This window comes from Lycium barbarum, chromosome 11 (assembly GCF_019175385.1).
Source record: "Lycium barbarum isolate Lr01 chromosome 11, ASM1917538v2, whole genome shotgun sequence".
Taxonomy (NCBI): Eukaryota; Viridiplantae; Streptophyta; class Magnoliopsida; order Solanales; family Solanaceae; genus Lycium; species Lycium barbarum.
In genome coordinates, this window is record NC_083347.1 from 104,005,846 (window position 1) to 104,023,160 (window position 17,315).

The window sequence follows — 17,315 nt, forward strand, 5'->3', positions numbered from 1 at the left end:
TAATGACTTTCTTTTCTATCACTAGAACTAGACTACACACATTATTTGCTCAGAACTAGACCACACACATTACTTGCTCAGATTTACACTTACAAGAAATACTCCATTGAAATACATGTATTATTTCTAATGATTTTTTGAATGAATATTAATTTTGAAGAAAAGAGGAATGCATGTCCAGATAAATCTGTTTCGTATTTTCTTTTTCTTCGTATATCACATTTCTTCTTTGTTATTTTTTTCCAAAATATAGTAAACATCATAAAATACTTGAAAAAGTAAAATGCAAATATGTATATATAATTTTTATAGATACATATAAAAAGATGTAGTTTATCTTTCTTTTTTGCAAAATCTATTTTATCTAAAGATTTTTCTTATAACCGCTTTACTAGTAATGAATAAGTTGAAGAAGTAAATAGCAACCTCTCATCACATGCACCAATGGGCACATTTAATCGTTTCGTAGTCAACTTAAAGAAGAAATTAGAAACCAAGAACATTGAAAGATAAGATTTTAAAAAAAATAGAGAGCAAAGAACATGAAGACAGAACTATTGATACTCAGCTTAATTTACACTTGCAATGTGGAAAGAAAAAGAAAAGGAACCTACAGATTAAAACTTGAGCTAAACTGGATTTCTCTTTGTATCTACACCTCCTCCTCCATTATTAGTAAATAAATGAAGGCGAAAATTTTAATAGTCAGATCGGAGGAAACTCTCGTAAGCTGTTCCTCTTAATGTCTTGTTCACATCATCCCAGTTCTTGATATGCTCCCTCAGTGGCCCGCTATGTATCTTAACTTGGCGGCTAGTTAAATTCATTTGTGGTAATCTTAAAAACTCTATAACATCTCCCAATTTCTGCAACAATCAAGAAAACAATGGGAACCGAAATGAACAAGATTGTGAGTATATTTCTGGATAGCAAAAAGAAAAAGAATAAACTAGCCCTTCGATCATATATCGCCAGACAGTTTGGTCATATAAATTAGGGAAAAAGGTGAAAAATACCCCTCTACGATATGAAATATCTTAATTTATCCTCTGTTAAACTTTGTCACCCTTCATACCCTGTCTTTAGCAAATTTTCTCATATTTGCTCTCGACTCTGACAGAACTCCAATATGAAGTATAAGAGCAACAATATATCCAATGTGATCCCACAAGTGGGATCTGGAGAGTAAAGTGTCCGCAAACCTTACCCCTACCTTGTGAGATATAGAGGTTATTTCTGATACTCGGCTCAAGAAAAGCATTTTCAAAAAAAGGTTTGACAAATACACGAATAAAAGCTATGGTGAAAAAATAATGTAAAAAGAAAAATAGTAAAGATACCCAAGCCCAAAAAAAAAAAAAGTAAAGATCAAGTAAAAGGAAAACAGTAGCACTACAATATGAATTATAACAAAGGGTAAGTTCACATCATGATAAAAATAAATTTGGACTTTCTTCCCAAAGTCCATGCTGGAGCTCTGTCAAAAGTTGAGAACAAATATAAGACGACTTGCTAATGGCAAGGGTATGAATTGCCCCGAAGTATAATGGAGGCAGAGGGGTAAATTTGGATTTTTCCCTATATATAAGGAAAATAATCGAAAGACCTTGAATTTCTTTGCTTAGGGAAAATTCAACAGAGTGCATACACTATAATATATTAACAAGAAACTTGACTAGATATATCAGTTCAAATGAGAAACTATTGAAACTTTTCGGCTTTTAATACATGCAGTGATTCATGACAAAATAGTTATAACTTTAGAAATGTATTATACTTACAGTGTGGTTTTTGATAAGATCTTCATAATACAACAATATGTTCCGAGTACCATTGAAGTACTCCAATGACTCCTGGGTTGCCACCTCCATTCTCTTCAAATCTGTGATTAATAATGTTGTATTGATTTCTGGTTTATAAGTCGCAAGGGCAGAAGCCTAGAGAAAGCAGCATAATGATCAGATTGTAGTGTTACCAAGGGATGTGAAAATCAGCCCATAAAAGCATGACCGGCCCAACCCGCATGGGTTTGGATGGGTTAATGACCCGCTTATTTTATTAAGTCAGCACATTTTGATACGCCCAGTTCAGCCCATTTAAAACCTGGGCTGATATGCAGCCCAAATTGTCCATGAGAAACTTTGTCTAAATATTTTTAAGAAGATACTTTTTTATTTGATATGTTATATATAGGTAATTAAAGTGAAAAAATATTTCTCCCTCCATCTCAATTTAAGTGTCTTAGTTTGACTTGGCACAATGTTTAAGGATTGAACCTTATGGTCCTAAATTAAAGATGTCTATAGTGTACTAAAATATCATGTGAATCATGTGAATCATGTGGTTTTAAACTTGAATTGTCAACTTACGTAATATAGAAAGAGGCACTCTTCTTGGGACAAATTACAAAGGAAAGTAAGACACTTAAATTGGGACGAATGGAGTAAGTACTAAACAAATTATAAGAAACAAATAAAGAATTTGAAACTTAGTAAGAGTTGTGGGGTTGGGTTATGACCCGGTTTTTAGTCCATTTCAGTCCAAGTAACTTTGGAATTACCCACCCATTTATTAACTCAATTCATTTTGACCCGCCCAAATTCAACCCAACCCGCCCATTTGACACAGGGGCGGATCCACCTAAAGGGTGGGGGTGGCATGGCACCCTCTAGATTAATAATTTTTTTATATACTTATGTTATAATTTACTTATATTAGGTTAAATATTTAATCCTGCCACCAGTAATTTACTTAGTTTTAAATTAGACAAAGGTGCCATGGCCCGTAGACACACGTTTGAATCTATCTTGAACATTTTCCAGACTCCCCTTTTTCTTTGTGCTTTTTTACTTCCTTTGTACCAGTAATTCCCTTTTCGACTCTCCCAATTTTCTATTTATCTTTTTACATTTATATTGTCTTTACTCTTTTCTATTATTTTATTTGTGATCTCTAGCGAGAAAACACAAATAGAAACTTCAGAATCCCTTAAATTAAGCATTTCTCTTAATCTCAAATCTGTGAGTATTTAAATCAAAAAACTTGGGTCTCGATGGGAATTTTGGATTGAGATCAAAATTCAATTTTTCTTTGTATAATTTCTTTTGTTTATTACTCCCCCCATCCACGTTTACTTGTCTATATTTGACTTGGACACTCTTAATAAGCAATAGAAAAAAAAATGAATTGGAATACTTAATAATAAGGGTAAAATAGGTATAAAATGGTAAATTATGTCTTGATTTTTCAAACTATATAACTTACAAGTAAAAGTGGACATATATTTTTAGTATAATGGACAAATAAAAATGGACGGAGGGAGTGTATTATAAAAATTTATGCTATTGTATAATGGTTGAATTAAATTTAAATCACTTTACTAGTTAAATTGTGATGGAAATTTCGTAAGCACTGCTTAGATAAAATATGAAATTTATGATTTATTTTTGAGAACTTGTAGTTTATCTAATTCTATATTTAATTATGGGGTGTATTTACCTATTGAAGAGTTTTTCTATTATTTTTCTTATTTTGATTGGTGTAGTTCTCTTATTGAAGATGTTATTTTTACTTGTGCAAATTCATTTTTTAATATATATAAGAGATGCAAGTCCCTTGGTGAAAATGTTGATTTTACTTTTGTTGTTAATGGGTGAGATTCCTTGTTTAAGATGCTAATTATGTTCGTTTCTTGATTTTTAAGATCGTGAATATTCGCAAATAAAAAAAAAAACCTATTAAGTTGACCCTTATAACTAAAAAGAGATGGACCCGACCGAAATACACGTTCTTAACAAAATGTACATTAAAGAAAATTGTGGCACCCGCCACCTTCAAATCCTAGATCCGCCTCTGATTTGACACCCCTGTATTATGCCACGATAAGGAGAAAGGGACTGAAGGAGATACCTCCTCAGGTGAGTGCACATGAGACTTGTGTGTTCCATTCAAGAGTCTGGCATAACAATCGTAGGAATTTGCGAGCACTGAAACCATACGGCACAGCAGATTCCTTCTAAAAAGAAATATCACAGAAACGCCTTTGCTGTTGAAGTACTCAGCGATTTCCTTATGGTGTTGTATCAGCCCCTGCATTTGCCAAGATTAGTCAGTCAATTTCCAGAAATAAAACAATTAGACAAAAGCTATATAGAATTAGACCTGGTTTTACCTGCGAAGACATTGTATATCAAATATTCTGCTAGATTATAGACTATGCAAGAGAAGCTGTAATGAAACATAAGTGTTGAATAATTATAAGAGCTGTTACAAAAAGCATGCATTTTCTTCTTACGCCACACACAATAGATTGCTGACAAATACACCATCTAATTTGCTGAGACCAGATCTCAAAATACCATTGACTTGATGCACGATCAGCAATACCCACCCACAGCTAAAAATTACCTCGATAAAAAAATTAATCCTGAATGGATCTCCACCATGAATTTATTATATGCAATGCAGTCTTGAAAGCTTAAATTTTCTAAGCACAATATAAATCTGATTTTGTGAGCTAGTAACTTTTTGATCCAAATGGCACGACCTGACCAAGTCTAATTCAGCCAAAAGTTTTCTTGTTGCACAATCAGTAGCCCTATGAAAACTTTAAATCAATTTATTAAAAGATAAGAATTCAGATCAAATCCTCTCCAAACCAATACAAGGAATTGGAATCTCCCCCAAAATCAATTCTAGTGATTTGCAGAGGGTATACTGCTTATTGTGGAGATGAAAAATCAAAACCAGCCAATGCTAGTCCTCGGCAAATTTTTAAACATTATAAATATTCATGTGATAGAACTCATCGTCCATACCATTATTTCAAACGGTGTTTGCGTTCTCAGCCCTTTCCATTTTCTCATAACTACTCCAGTTAAGGAAAAGGTGTCCATTATTGACAACTAAGTGTTTCAAAAGGCAAAGGATGAACATTGGTGTTTGCATTTTTAGGTAGTATGAAAATCTCAAGACTAATAAAGAAGTTTAAAAGATAAAGGACTTTCTTCAAGTGTGATTAACTGATGGTCAAAACTTGATAGGAGCTCGTTTGCTTAAAAGATCTTCAAGTAGCAAAAAACCAAGCCTTCTCTGTCTCAAGCTGTCAAGCGGTATTTATTGCTTTTTCTTTTTTCCCCAATATGTAAACTTAACATCTAAATATGTACAAAAATTAAATTCAGAACCCAGTTACTAACACCTAACGCCGCTATCCTAGAATTTAGAACTCATAAAGTTCAGAATCCCGATTAAGCTTTTGCCTACAACTCGGACGCACATTGAGTTCAAAACATGGCAGGGAAACCATGTGAGCTAACAAAAATATTTTACCTGATTAAGCATCCACTTGAAGCCAACCGCAGCTGAACAGTGATTCTTGGAAGCACTGGTGAACAAATCCAAATTGTAAACCATGTCCAATGTCCTCAGGATGGAGGAAGCATTTTCTCTCCGCTCTTTGACAGAGAAAATTTCGCCATTGGAGCTTATATTAATATGACTATTTAATAGTGTCTCAAACCATCCACTCCCCGACCTCTGCGTTGACAGAATGGCAAACAGCCGTACAGGATTACACGCACATTCAGCCCTACAATAGATAGCCAAGAAGATGAAATGAATAAAAGACAAATTTGCAGAAGACTGAAGATTAAAGGCGTGCTTGATATGAAGGAAAATGTTTTCCTAGAAAATAAGTACGCATTTGGCCATAGATTCCAAGTATTTTTCACTAAATATTTTTCCCTGTCTTTTGGAATTTATGAAGATAGGGTTGTGCTTGGTTATACTTTTTGCAAAGGAGAGATCAGAACACTTTATTTGAACTTCACGAAGATGGAGTTGGAAAATAGGTTTGGAGCACTTCTAGTTGGATTTGAAAATTTTATAACCAAACACTGATTTTGACATAAAATGAAAGATTATTCCGGGAAAAAAGTGAATAATTCTCATGGCCAAACGGGTAAGTGGTTTTCTTACATATTTTTTGGTGTTTGATAAGTAAGCAGAAAATATTGTTCCAAAAGCACTTATATATAACTTCAGCAATTTATAGGGGTTGCGGTGGGGGATAGGGGTGTGATTTGTGAGGGTGGTGGAGTGGGGGCTATAGGGTGTGGGGGTGGGATGAGGTGTGTTGAGGGGAAAGGGAGGAGTGGAATGCCACTTATGGAACCTTTTTTCCCCTCTTCCACTACATAAGTCATTTTCCTCATTTTTACGGAACTTGCTTTCCTGGAGTTCCAAAAATTTTGACCAACCAAACATGAGAAAATTGAAAAAGATTTTTTCCATACCAAACACACCCTAAGAAGCAAAGCTAAATAACTCAAATACCTACCTGCTAAAGGTTTTCGGTTTAGGATAATGCAAGTACGGAATTTGGGATCGGTCGGTATCATATTCATGACGAGTCCTTTCTACAACTTCAATATTCAAGAGTTTTCTTGTTCTCTCACTGTTAGTTTGTTTGATACAGGCTGAACAGATATAAACACCACACACCATTGCAAACACTACAACTATCATCATTAACAATGCTGGAGATTTCTTGGGAGGTTTTATGATGATAGCATCCTGCCATTCAAATAAAAAACGGCTGTCAATGAAGTCGGTGTAATATTAAAAAGTGGGATAATTACATTTTTAAACCGCTCAAAAGAATAATAGCCAGCAAATGTACAGGTTCCGTATATTAATTATAAATATCCATATTCTATACATATAATACATAGTTAGTGTATAGATTTTCATTTTTTTATTTTTTATTTTTGAATAAGGTAACATGTATAGATTTTTGTTTATTAAGTATAAATATACATATTGTATACACAAAATATACATAAATACAGTGTATAGGGCTTTTGCTCATTTTTGCTAGCGCCGGTAATTAATTTCAGCCGACGGGCCAAAAATGAAAAAAGACCTATAAAATCCAACATTAATTGGCCACAAGCCACAGCCTCTTGTACAATTAAACTTAAAATGAAAAACAGAGAAATCAACATAAACAAGGCAAACTGTTTCTGAACAACCACAAGTTATTTTCATATAATGCATCAGCTGAGCATAAGACTATATACATGTCAACTGAGTTATTCTATAAAGTTTTCTTCCAGAAACTCATGAACCATAAAAATAAAAAATAAAAAAATAATAATAAAAAACCCATAAAAGTTCTTATAGCAATACTTTTTCAGATTTAAAAATAGACTCAACCTACCTGCTGGTCCCCAGCAAATATAAGGTTTACATTCTCATAGTAATGACAAAAGGAAAATGTATGCTTAGTTCCTTTAAGACCTTAACTAATACCCTGGTAAGTATTTCAGCTGAATATTTGCTTTTCACAACAGCCCCATCAACAAACAGGAAAAAACATGAATTTGTTTTCTTCCACTCTGTTTAATAAAGTTACACATTTGGCCAGTCGACCAAAATAATAACATTCGCTAGCCAAATATACAAAAACCCTACACTATTATGTATCAAAAATGTAATATTTTATATATATTATATATTAACATACAAAAAAATATACATTTGCTGGCTATTATTTTGGTGAGCGGCTATTCAGTCAATCTCTCTAAAAGATGAGACTTTTAAAAAAAAATTATCTGCACAAATGTCTGCACTTGCCTCTAAAATGTATTAGCACAAAAAATTAAAATCAAAAACCTAGATCACAGAGTACAAAACACATTGAAAAATTACGTTTTGGCAAAAACCCAAGTTCCCCGAGAAACCAATTAGATTATAAATGCACCAAGAAGAATTTTTTGCTGGATCTCTAACACAATATACTCAAAAAAAAAAAAAAACTTGGTAAAGAAAATATTTCTTCAGCCATTATAGTTGAGCTATAAATCAAAAGGGTAGAAAGAACATGAGAGAGAAATAGTAGCAGTAGTACTGGTTGTTTTTGCTAGTCACTTTCAATAATCAACCCAAAAACAAAAACAAAAAATTAGCTGCACAAATATATGCTAAAATGTATTTGCCCCCAAAAAAAAAAAAAAAAACATAGTTTCCCCAGATTGTAAATGCAGCAAGAAGATATTTTTAACTGGATCTCTATCACAATATACTCGAAAATAAAGCAAGAAAGAACAAACCATCAGTCAAAAAAGAAGAACTTGAGGGGAAATAAACAAGAAAGCTAAAAGAAAAACACACCTTGGTAAAAAAGCATATTTCTTCAGCCATTATAAATCAAAAGGGTGTTGTGCAAAATCCTCAAATATTGTACTAATCAAAATAATTCTTCATCCCTTCAAAAAGAAGTCTTCATTTTGCTGAAAATAGTGAGACTATTGAATTAGTAGTAGTTGTTGTTGTTGTTGTTTGTTTGTGCTAGTCTTTTTCAATTTTCAGATTTTGCAGGAGAAATAGTGGAATTGTGTTGTGGGTGACCCAATACCTATAGTGGAGGAGCTTCTGAGTGAAATTAGATACGAATATTTGACAAGTGTGTATTTTTTTTGGATATATGAGGCTTGTCGTCTTACTTTTATTAATAAAATAAAATGCCGTACGTAATCTAGATATCTGACATTTCTCGATTTTGTCATTTGACAACTCACACAAAGCACCACGCTTTACCGGTGGGGTTCGGCAAACCCATACTTAGAATTTTAATTTATAAATTTCAATAATAAATTCAAGTTAACGTACGGTAATAATTGGATCACCGTCAACAACAACGTATCCGGAATAATTTCTTCATGCGGAATATGAGGAGATAGAGTTTACGCAAATCTTATCCCTATCTTATAAGTAACGGATAGAGAAGCTATTTTCGATAAAAAAACAATAATAATAATAATAATAAGCAGTAATAACAGCAATATAATAAGATAATAGAGTAAAGAAACAATCGGGTAGTACTAGGGAACTAAGAGTAAGCAAACGTAACAAAGATACTAATACTCCTAGAACAGAAAAGAAAACCGTGCGGCAACCCACTAGCCATGTATCATGGTACTCGATCTCCACACCCTCTTAGCAAGGGCCATGTCCTCGGTAAGCTGAAGTTGCATCATTCCTGCCTAATCACCTCCCCTGATATTTGGCACAAATATCTATGTTTCGTGTCATTTTACATCCTATTCTTATGACTTTTATTGCTTAATATATGATGAAATCGTCGTATTTGAGCTTATGTCCTATATTTCTTGTGTATAGGTACGATGAGGACAAACAATAGGAAATCGAGCAGTTTTGGTTGATTCTGGAGGTGATTTTTATGTGCACGAGTAAACGAGAGGAGTGTGCGACACTTAGGAGACTTTCCGGCAAGAATTGGAGGAAATTGTACCAGCCCCGCGTCGCGGATGCAACGTGAGGTGACACTCAGGCATTAGGCCCGCGTCGCGGGGCCCTGACGGAAAAAGCAAGTTGCAGAATCTGCCACAATCTGTGTCACGCCCGCGTCGCGGGCTCAGCACAATTGAAGTTCCAAAATCACTGAAGACCCCGCATTGGACCCGCGACGTGTGGCCAACGCGGGTGTGGCCAGTTTTGTCCGATTTTAATTAGGATTAGGATCTTTTTATTTGGTTAACAACCCTAAACTATAAATAGATGTTTTGTTCATTATTAATGACGTGCTGGGATTATTCCAAGACTTGTAAGCCATCATATTACCTTCTCTCTAGATTTTATTTTATTTTCATCTTTTTCAACCCTAGTTTCTTCATGAATTCTTCTTGTTCACTGAGAATCATGAGTAGCTAAAATCTTTAATTCTAGGGTTGCGGCGAAAGACATGATAGTTGGTTTGACGACACTTCTACCAATTAAATTTCCATAGTTTGGGTTGCTTATTTATTCTTGATCTTAATTGTTTGATTATCTGACCAATAGTTGAACGCTATCTGTGGCGTGTGAATTAAACTAGGGATAGGGAATTTGCATATGTAATAAGAATAAATAGGGCTTGTTCGATATAATCGTTTCGCTAATGAGAATATGAATATACCCTTTAGCCTTGCTTAGTTGAATAAGGAGAAGTAAATGTGTTCTTGTTACCTCTGGCGACCATAGGGATATAGGCGTTATAGTAGCATCTACAGGCTTGTGAGCAACTCGGAAGATACTGATAAAGTTATAATTAACCCGTCAACTAGTAACCCAGGAAATAAGATAGGTAGAATTGTCATAAATCTTACTGTTGACACCCAAATTTGTCCCGTCTTTCTTCCAACTATTTATTTGTGATAGCTTAAGAGTAGTCGTTTATACTTTACCACAAATACCGTCGTTTTCTCATCATCATCATCATCATCCATCATCATCCATCATCATCATCATCATCATCATCATCATCATATTTACCATTATTATGATTTTGCATTACGACCGCTTTTAACATTTTTTTATTTACCGTCTTATACACGCACGCATCGCATTTGCTTTTACGCGATTAAGCAATAACATTTACTTATTGTAACACTTTAAAATATTATCGCACGGCTATTACGATGTCATATAATTTTATTTTTTATCTGAGTACTAATAAATATATACTTTTATATTAGGTAATATTTTGGCACACGTTAGTATCTAGTTAATTAAAATAGGCCTTTTATTTAAATTTAGAAGCCCAAATTGGTTCTTTCATCAGCTAGGTTTTGAGTCCAAATCCGAACCCGATCTACTCACAAATCTTTTCGGACCAACCCATTGTCACCTAAAATAATACCCAGCCCTAAAATTACCAGCCCATTTCGTCTAAACCTGCCCGCCTACACCGACCCAACCCACATTTTTATTTCAGCTCACGACCCATCTAAATTACCCGACCCGGCCCATTCTTTCTCTTAGTTGACTCACCCTTAACCCTAATAAAAGAAGTCATCCGCGCCCCCTTTCTCCCTTGCCCCTTCCCTCTCTCCTCTTCGACACAAACGGAAAAATCCCAGAGCTCTTTCGATCATACAAGCCATGCGCGGCCATTTTGGGGAAAGGAATTAATGACTCGTCCTTTCCCCGTCAGGTTTCAACCATTGTAAGTCGTCGTCTTCTTTCTTTTTCTTTTTTGGATCTGAAACGATTTTAATGGTTTTCGTCCCTTTGTGAGTTTGAATACTTACTCGCGATTGGTCGGTCAATATTGGAGGGATTTTTCCCTCCATTTCGGCTCGCCTCACAGCTATAACGAAGAGGAATTAGGGTTTTCGGGGGGCTATAAAAGGAACCTCATCCTTAGTGTTGGAGGAGGTTTTTTTTTTTGAAATCTGGGTTGAAGATACCGAAAATTTCGATTTAAAGCTTTAAGACTTAATCTTATTTCTAGTAAAAATCCAGTAGAATATATACGGAGTCTAGTTTGATTTCCAGTTTTTAAAACTCCCTTCTGTTTTTGTTGTGTTTGAGTGTTTTGAGGGTTGCATTCCAAAAGGGTCCAAGCGTCGTTCGTGTTCAAGCGTAAACCTGAGATTCGAGCCCTTGTTCACTGCACCCAAAAAAGGTAATTCTCCCTTCCCCTTGTTTATTTTCTGCTTTATCTATGTTTCTTTAATTGTTGTGTAGATCTAAAACATGCTGATTAGTTAGATTAGTTTAGTCTAATGGATAAGTCTGTTCGTATATTGATATTAATCCGGACTTAATCAGTCTTGTATGATGGTTTAGTTGTTAAGTTAGTTCTGTTTATGGAATTACATATATTAGGTGTGGTAGTTTGGCTTTAACTGGTTCAAATGTGTTAGTTATGTTTTTCCTACTTAGTTCAAGTTGTTTTAATCAAATGATCTTACATATGTTGGCCTAATGCGTGTGAGCCTGTTCATGTGTCAGCTGCAGATTAGATGAATAATTTCTCTTCTTCTCTACCTTGGTTTTAGTTTGGTAAAGAAATTTTTCTATACATATTGGGTTGGCTTAGTTTTAATAGCCCTATAGACTACCTTAACCTGATTTTCTATGCTCTACCTACCTGTTGTAGTTTGTTATATTAAAATTTGAATTGGTTGTTAGTTCAGCATGTTAGATCAACTACCTTAGATCAACTACCTTAAAGTGTCATTTAGGTCAGTATCTATGTTGAGTAAGCATTCTCTGTTGATTAATCTGGCTGTCATGACAAGGTTGATCATTCTATAATGTAGATTAGATGTTGATTGGTTTCAAACAATGTAGGCAGAACATGTATTAGTTTAGTGGTCTATTGTTTGGTAGGTGTAATATTGTGGTTTGGATCAAATAAGTTAAGTGTGCTAATAAGCCTGTTTCCTGCATGATGGCCTGTGCCAATAAGATTGATCATGTTTAAATCTTCGTTTAATATTCAAATTGGAACATGCTTTAGTTGCAGCTTAAGGGATACAATTTGTTTTCAAAAAGAAACCAGAGAACATATATTTACCTGACTTTTACTGTTTCCAGTTTTAAATTTGCGCAAGCAATGGCCTGCCTTCTTTGCTTGAAAACCAGTTTGAAACATAGATTAGAATGTTTTACCAGTTAAATATTGGCCTAATGATTTAAAAGATTTCTCCTCTGACCAAGTCTTGTTAAAGTATAGCTAAAAGAAAGCAGTGAAGATCTCCAGTTTCACTTCTCTTTTAGTGTTTATGGAAAATGGTTACTACCCGTGATTTACATGAAATGACTGATCATTTTTTGGAAATGTAATCTCAAATGGTTCTACTTACAGCTTATTTTAGTTATCTCATCAGTGTATTTAACTTACCAAAAGATTAGCAATTGCCACCTTTAACTGTTGATTGTAGAGGTAAATAACAAGGTTATTGAATGAGGGATATGAAAGAAACCTATACACTCAGCAGTTCTGTAATCTGCCTGCCCCTGTCCTGTATTTCTAATTTGAGTCATTTATGTAGAATGAATCAATCAGACATTAGCTTGACATTTATGGTCTTATGAACTGCTGAAATTTCTTTAAACTCATTCCAAGATTTAGAAAGACAAGTATCATCCTGTCTGCTTTTCCCGAACTATTTTCCTAATGCGTGCTTGCTGTCCATGTTGTATGTACATATATCTCCTCTTGTAGCTTTAAAAAAAATCAACTTAATGTTTGCTTTACTGTTATGAATTGGGATAAACCATGCTAAGGATAAAATTTGAGAAATATTGGGGTTTGCCACTCTGTTCGCATTTTTTTTTTTTTTTTTGTGTCAGTGTCTTTAGAATATAGGTAGTGTGACATTTATTGCATATTGGAAGTATCCTGAAGTCTCTTTGAGTGGATGAGTGAAGTATGTGTTAGTTAGTCTTGCATGTATTCTATAGTATCAGTGTATATCTTTGTTAAAATTCTGCATGTTTTGCAAGCACATTTGTTTAAAGTATGTATATGTGTGTATATCTACCGGTATACCGTAGTTAATACATTTATGGGGAGATTAGTTGGTCATTATGGATTAAGCTTGAACCCTCCCCGGTGTTAGCCATGCCTGGGATTCATAAAATCCCTTGGAACTTGTGCAACATCGGGAAGACGGGGGCAAAAGCTTTCCAATATTAACCTTCTAAGTATCCTTATGAATGTGTATACACGAGGTATACTTAAATATACACAATGTATACATAAATCATTTGTTTGTTGAGTTTGCTCTGTTAAGTTTGGCGTGTCAAAATCCTGCTCTTGTTTATTATTTACGTGATGTTTGTATTTTGTTTCGGCTGTTTGCTTTCCGTTTTTTTTTTATATATTAAAGAACAGATCCTGTAAATCCTCACTTTACTAATCCTTTTCCTTTCGTTTTTATGCATGACCCTCACGTACGAGTCCAATGGGCTCGTCTTCTTCCTGCATTCGGTGTTGGGCTAAAGCCCAACGTGATTTTCTCTCTCGAGTCACCACTATCAGCCGTGTAAAAAAAGAATTCTGGGCCGAAGCCCAATGGCAGACAGATCGCAGCAATTGGCCTAAAAATGGTCCAGACCCATTCGATTATTTGTCCCTCTATTCTATTTTCTTTTTGTGCGTTTGACTTGTATTGTATGACTAACACTTTACTTTGTTTTGTTTTCTTAGCTTAGATGAATCTTAGGGGAATATATGGGATAGTTTAGTGATAATAGGTAGTCAGAGTTTAAGCTTGCCTTCGAAACGAAGTATTTAGAGGTTTAATAATTTGGCCTATTTCGTTGGTTCAGGATTTCTTTTAATCACTCTTTTACAAGTTTAAAATGGGTTGAGCAATCCGATTAAGAATTAAATCCGTTTTCAAATTATCCACCTACTTCAAATTATAGCTTAACGTTATTTTATAAGCCTTTTTTTTAGTTTTTATGGCTAATTCTATTTAAAGGCAATAAATGACCATTTCTAGTAGTAATTGGAGATGAATCTTTTTCCCAAACTTAATTTATATCTTTATTTTTCACACAAGGCTCAATTTTTCATAAAAGAGGATAGTTATATTTTAAACTACTTTTCACATAATAGTAGGGAGCTAATTTGTTTATTGCCTTCTTGATCTTATTTTGTCACTTAATAATTTAAGCAGTTAAAATCAATTGATACGCAATCATTGAATTATTTCAAATGCATATTAGTATATTGACTGATCTAGCATATTTTTAGTATAATATGGCTAAAGTCTTTTTCTATAAATTACTATCTTATTTAAATTTAAATAGCAGTCTTATATTTTCCATTTTGAAATCTTGATAATATTTACAAACTATTTTCCTAAACATTTAAAATGTTATATTTGTATTTTTTTAGTCGTAATTAAATAACCTAAGTTTAGCCGGTTAATCGTAGTTAGCGAATCTTAAAGGATGCCTAACCCCTTCCCTTTAGGATAACCAAGAACCCTTACCTAGAATCGCATTAATTAAGTAGACCATTAATGGAGGTTTAGTCTAGCTTTACCTTAGTTAATAATTAGGTGTCCTAATTCACCATTAAATAATTAGGTGGCGACTCCTTAAAATAAAGAAATAGGAATCACCAATATGTTGTACTCCGATTTGACCGGTTTAAAATGGGGTATAACACTTACAACCTTTGTCAAAATACTCTCAGTCACAAATACACCCATCACAAATTGTTTACTTTTCAGTTTAAGTTTAGTTACAACAAACACCTTGATTTTCACTTTCTTGAATAGTTTTTTTCGAATTTGAATTAGTTTAACAGTAGAATGTAAGTCTCTGTGGGATCGATATCTGGACTTAAAAGTCTATATTACTTGTACGACCACGTATACTTCGTGTATATTTGGGAGCAACAAGTTTTTGGCGCCGTTGCCGGGGACTTCGAAAAATTTACTGTTTTTCTAATTTGAGTTTGTTTTTCTATTCAAGTATTTTGTTTTTTCGTTGGTCTACTTGTGTCACTTTAGGTTTCTCTGGTTTATGCCAAGCACTTGAAGTTCAGGAAAACCGTTAGTTGATCTTGATCCCGAAATCGGAAGAACTTTACACAAACATAGAAAAATGGCTAATGAAGTAGCAAGACTTGCTCTCGAAGGGGCAGAAAGGGATAGAAACATAAACGGGGATGAACAGGGTGCAAGAGCGGCTGCGAGGGCACAAGAACAACAAATTCTTTTGTCCAATTATGCTAGACCTAGTCTGGCAACTATTGCTAAGGCTATTGTTAGGCCTGACATTACGGAAAATTTTGAGCTGAAAGAAGGAATGGTGCGGCTGGTGCAACATATGTGCCAGTATATGGGTAAGTCTAGTGAAGACCCGCATAAGCACTTGATGCAGTTCGTTGATTTGAGCGAGAATTTCCAATATAGAGATGTTCCCGATGATTATGTGAAGTTGTCCTTATTTCCGTTCTCATTGATTGGTGAAGCAAGGGAATAGTTGATGAATCTGTCTGCAGGTTCTATCACTTCTTGGGAGGTATTATCAAATAAGTTCATCGACCGATTTTTCTCACCCAAGAAAACAAAGGAGCTGCGAGGAAGAATTGCTAACTTCACTCAGAGAGATTCTGAATCTCTGCCACACGCTTGGGAAAGGTATAAGGGTTATTTGCGAGATTTCCCACATCACATACAACCAAAGGAGATCATTGGAAACTATTTTGTAGAAGGACTTAACCATGAATCAAGGGCCTTGTTGAATGCTTCAGCTCAAGGGCAGATCTTAAACAAAACATATGAAGAGATGGAAGCTCTCCTTGAGATGGTGTCCGAAGGACATCATGAGTATCACGAAACTAGTCGAGGGTTACCACCGAAAGCTGTTGCGGTTCTTCAATTTGATGATGTTGCAGCTATTCGGGCTGATATAAGTACCCTTACTAATATGATGTTGAGGGCGATCCCATAAGCTCAGCAGATCCAACTAGTTCAACATATTCAGCAGGCAGCATGTGTAAGTTGTGGTGGTGAGCCTCATGATTATAGCAATTACCCATTGAATCCAAAGTCTGTCTATTTTGTAGGGCAGCAGAACCGTGGTATTGGAAATCGGGGAAACTATTATGGAAATAATTACAACATTTCATTCGGGAAGCAGGACTTCCACAAGCCGAACAATTATCAGCAACCTCAGGCTCAGCCAGCTAGCAATTTGGAAGAGATGATGAAGCATCTCATAGCTCAAACACAAGTAACGCAGCAGCAGAATCAGAAAGTTCAGAGTGAGATACAGAAATTTATTCACGAGCTTGAGCGTCAGATGGGGCAGATGGCTCTTATGCAGAATGTCAGACCACCGGGTGCTCTTCCTAGTGATACTGAGAAGAATCCAAAGGATTGCAAGGCAGTCACCTTGAGGAATGACAGAGAACTTGAAGAAGTGCCTCCGAAAAAGAAGAACATAGCAAAAGCAGAACTCATCCCTGCTAAGCGAGCTGAGCCAAAGCAGACAGTCGCAAAGCAACACGTAGAAGAAGTGTTTCAACCACCCCCTCCCTTTCCACAGTGACTTCAGAAATAGAAAGCAGATTCGGTTTGCAAGAAATTTTTTGAACTCTTAAAACAGGTACACATCAACATACCTTTGGTGGAGCTTTTATAAGAAGTTTTAAAATATGCTAAGTATATCAAAGATGTGGTTGCGAATAAAAGTCGTTGGACAGATTTTGAGACTGTTGCACTTACTGAGGAGTGCAGTTCTAGAGTGAGGAGTAAAATTCCACCAAAGTTGAAAGATCCGGGCAGCTTCACGATTTTGATTACTATTGGCAACATGGAAGTTGGGTTAGCATTGTGTGACTTGGGTGCTAGTATTAATCTGATACCCACTTATGTGTTCCGAACGTTGGGCTTGGGCGAGACTAGGCCAACGACTATTACGTTACAGCTGGCTGGTTGATCTCTTACTTATCCTGATGGTATTATTGAGGATGTTCTTGTGAAGGTAGTCCTATT

General features: G+C 35.1%; 1 protein-coding gene across 1 annotated transcript; it reads right to left on the reverse strand.

Moving 5' to 3' along the window:
- Window positions 1-515: 515 nt before the first annotated feature.
- Window positions 516-8,480, reverse strand: LOC132618441 (uncharacterized). The gene is made up of 6 exons (XM_060333498.1): window positions 8,176-8,480; window positions 6,341-6,576; window positions 5,332-5,590; window positions 3,910-4,089; window positions 1,782-1,937; window positions 516-866 (listed from the first exon to the last, which is right to left on the reverse strand). Exons 1-6 carry the CDS (start codon window positions 8,203-8,205, stop codon window positions 699-701), a joined length of 1,029 nt encoding a protein of 342 aa, XP_060189481.1. The 5' UTR covers window positions 8,206-8,480; the 3' UTR covers window positions 516-698.
- Between the last annotated feature and the right edge of the window lie 8,835 nt (window positions 8,481-17,315).

Bases quoted from the DNA above. Each gene is read 5' to 3' on its own strand.
- LOC132618441 (XM_060333498.1), bottom strand. From the start codon at position 8,205: ATGGCTGAAGAAATATGCTTTTTTACCAAG. The intron at 4,090-5,331 runs GTAAAATATTTT...TGGCAAATGCAG, and splicing joins TCAAGTGGATGCTTAATCAG to GGGCTGATACAACACCATAA. The intron at 867-1,781 runs GTAAGTATAATA...TGATTGTTGCAG, and splicing joins ATCTTATCAAAAACCACACT to AAATTGGGAGATGTTATAGA.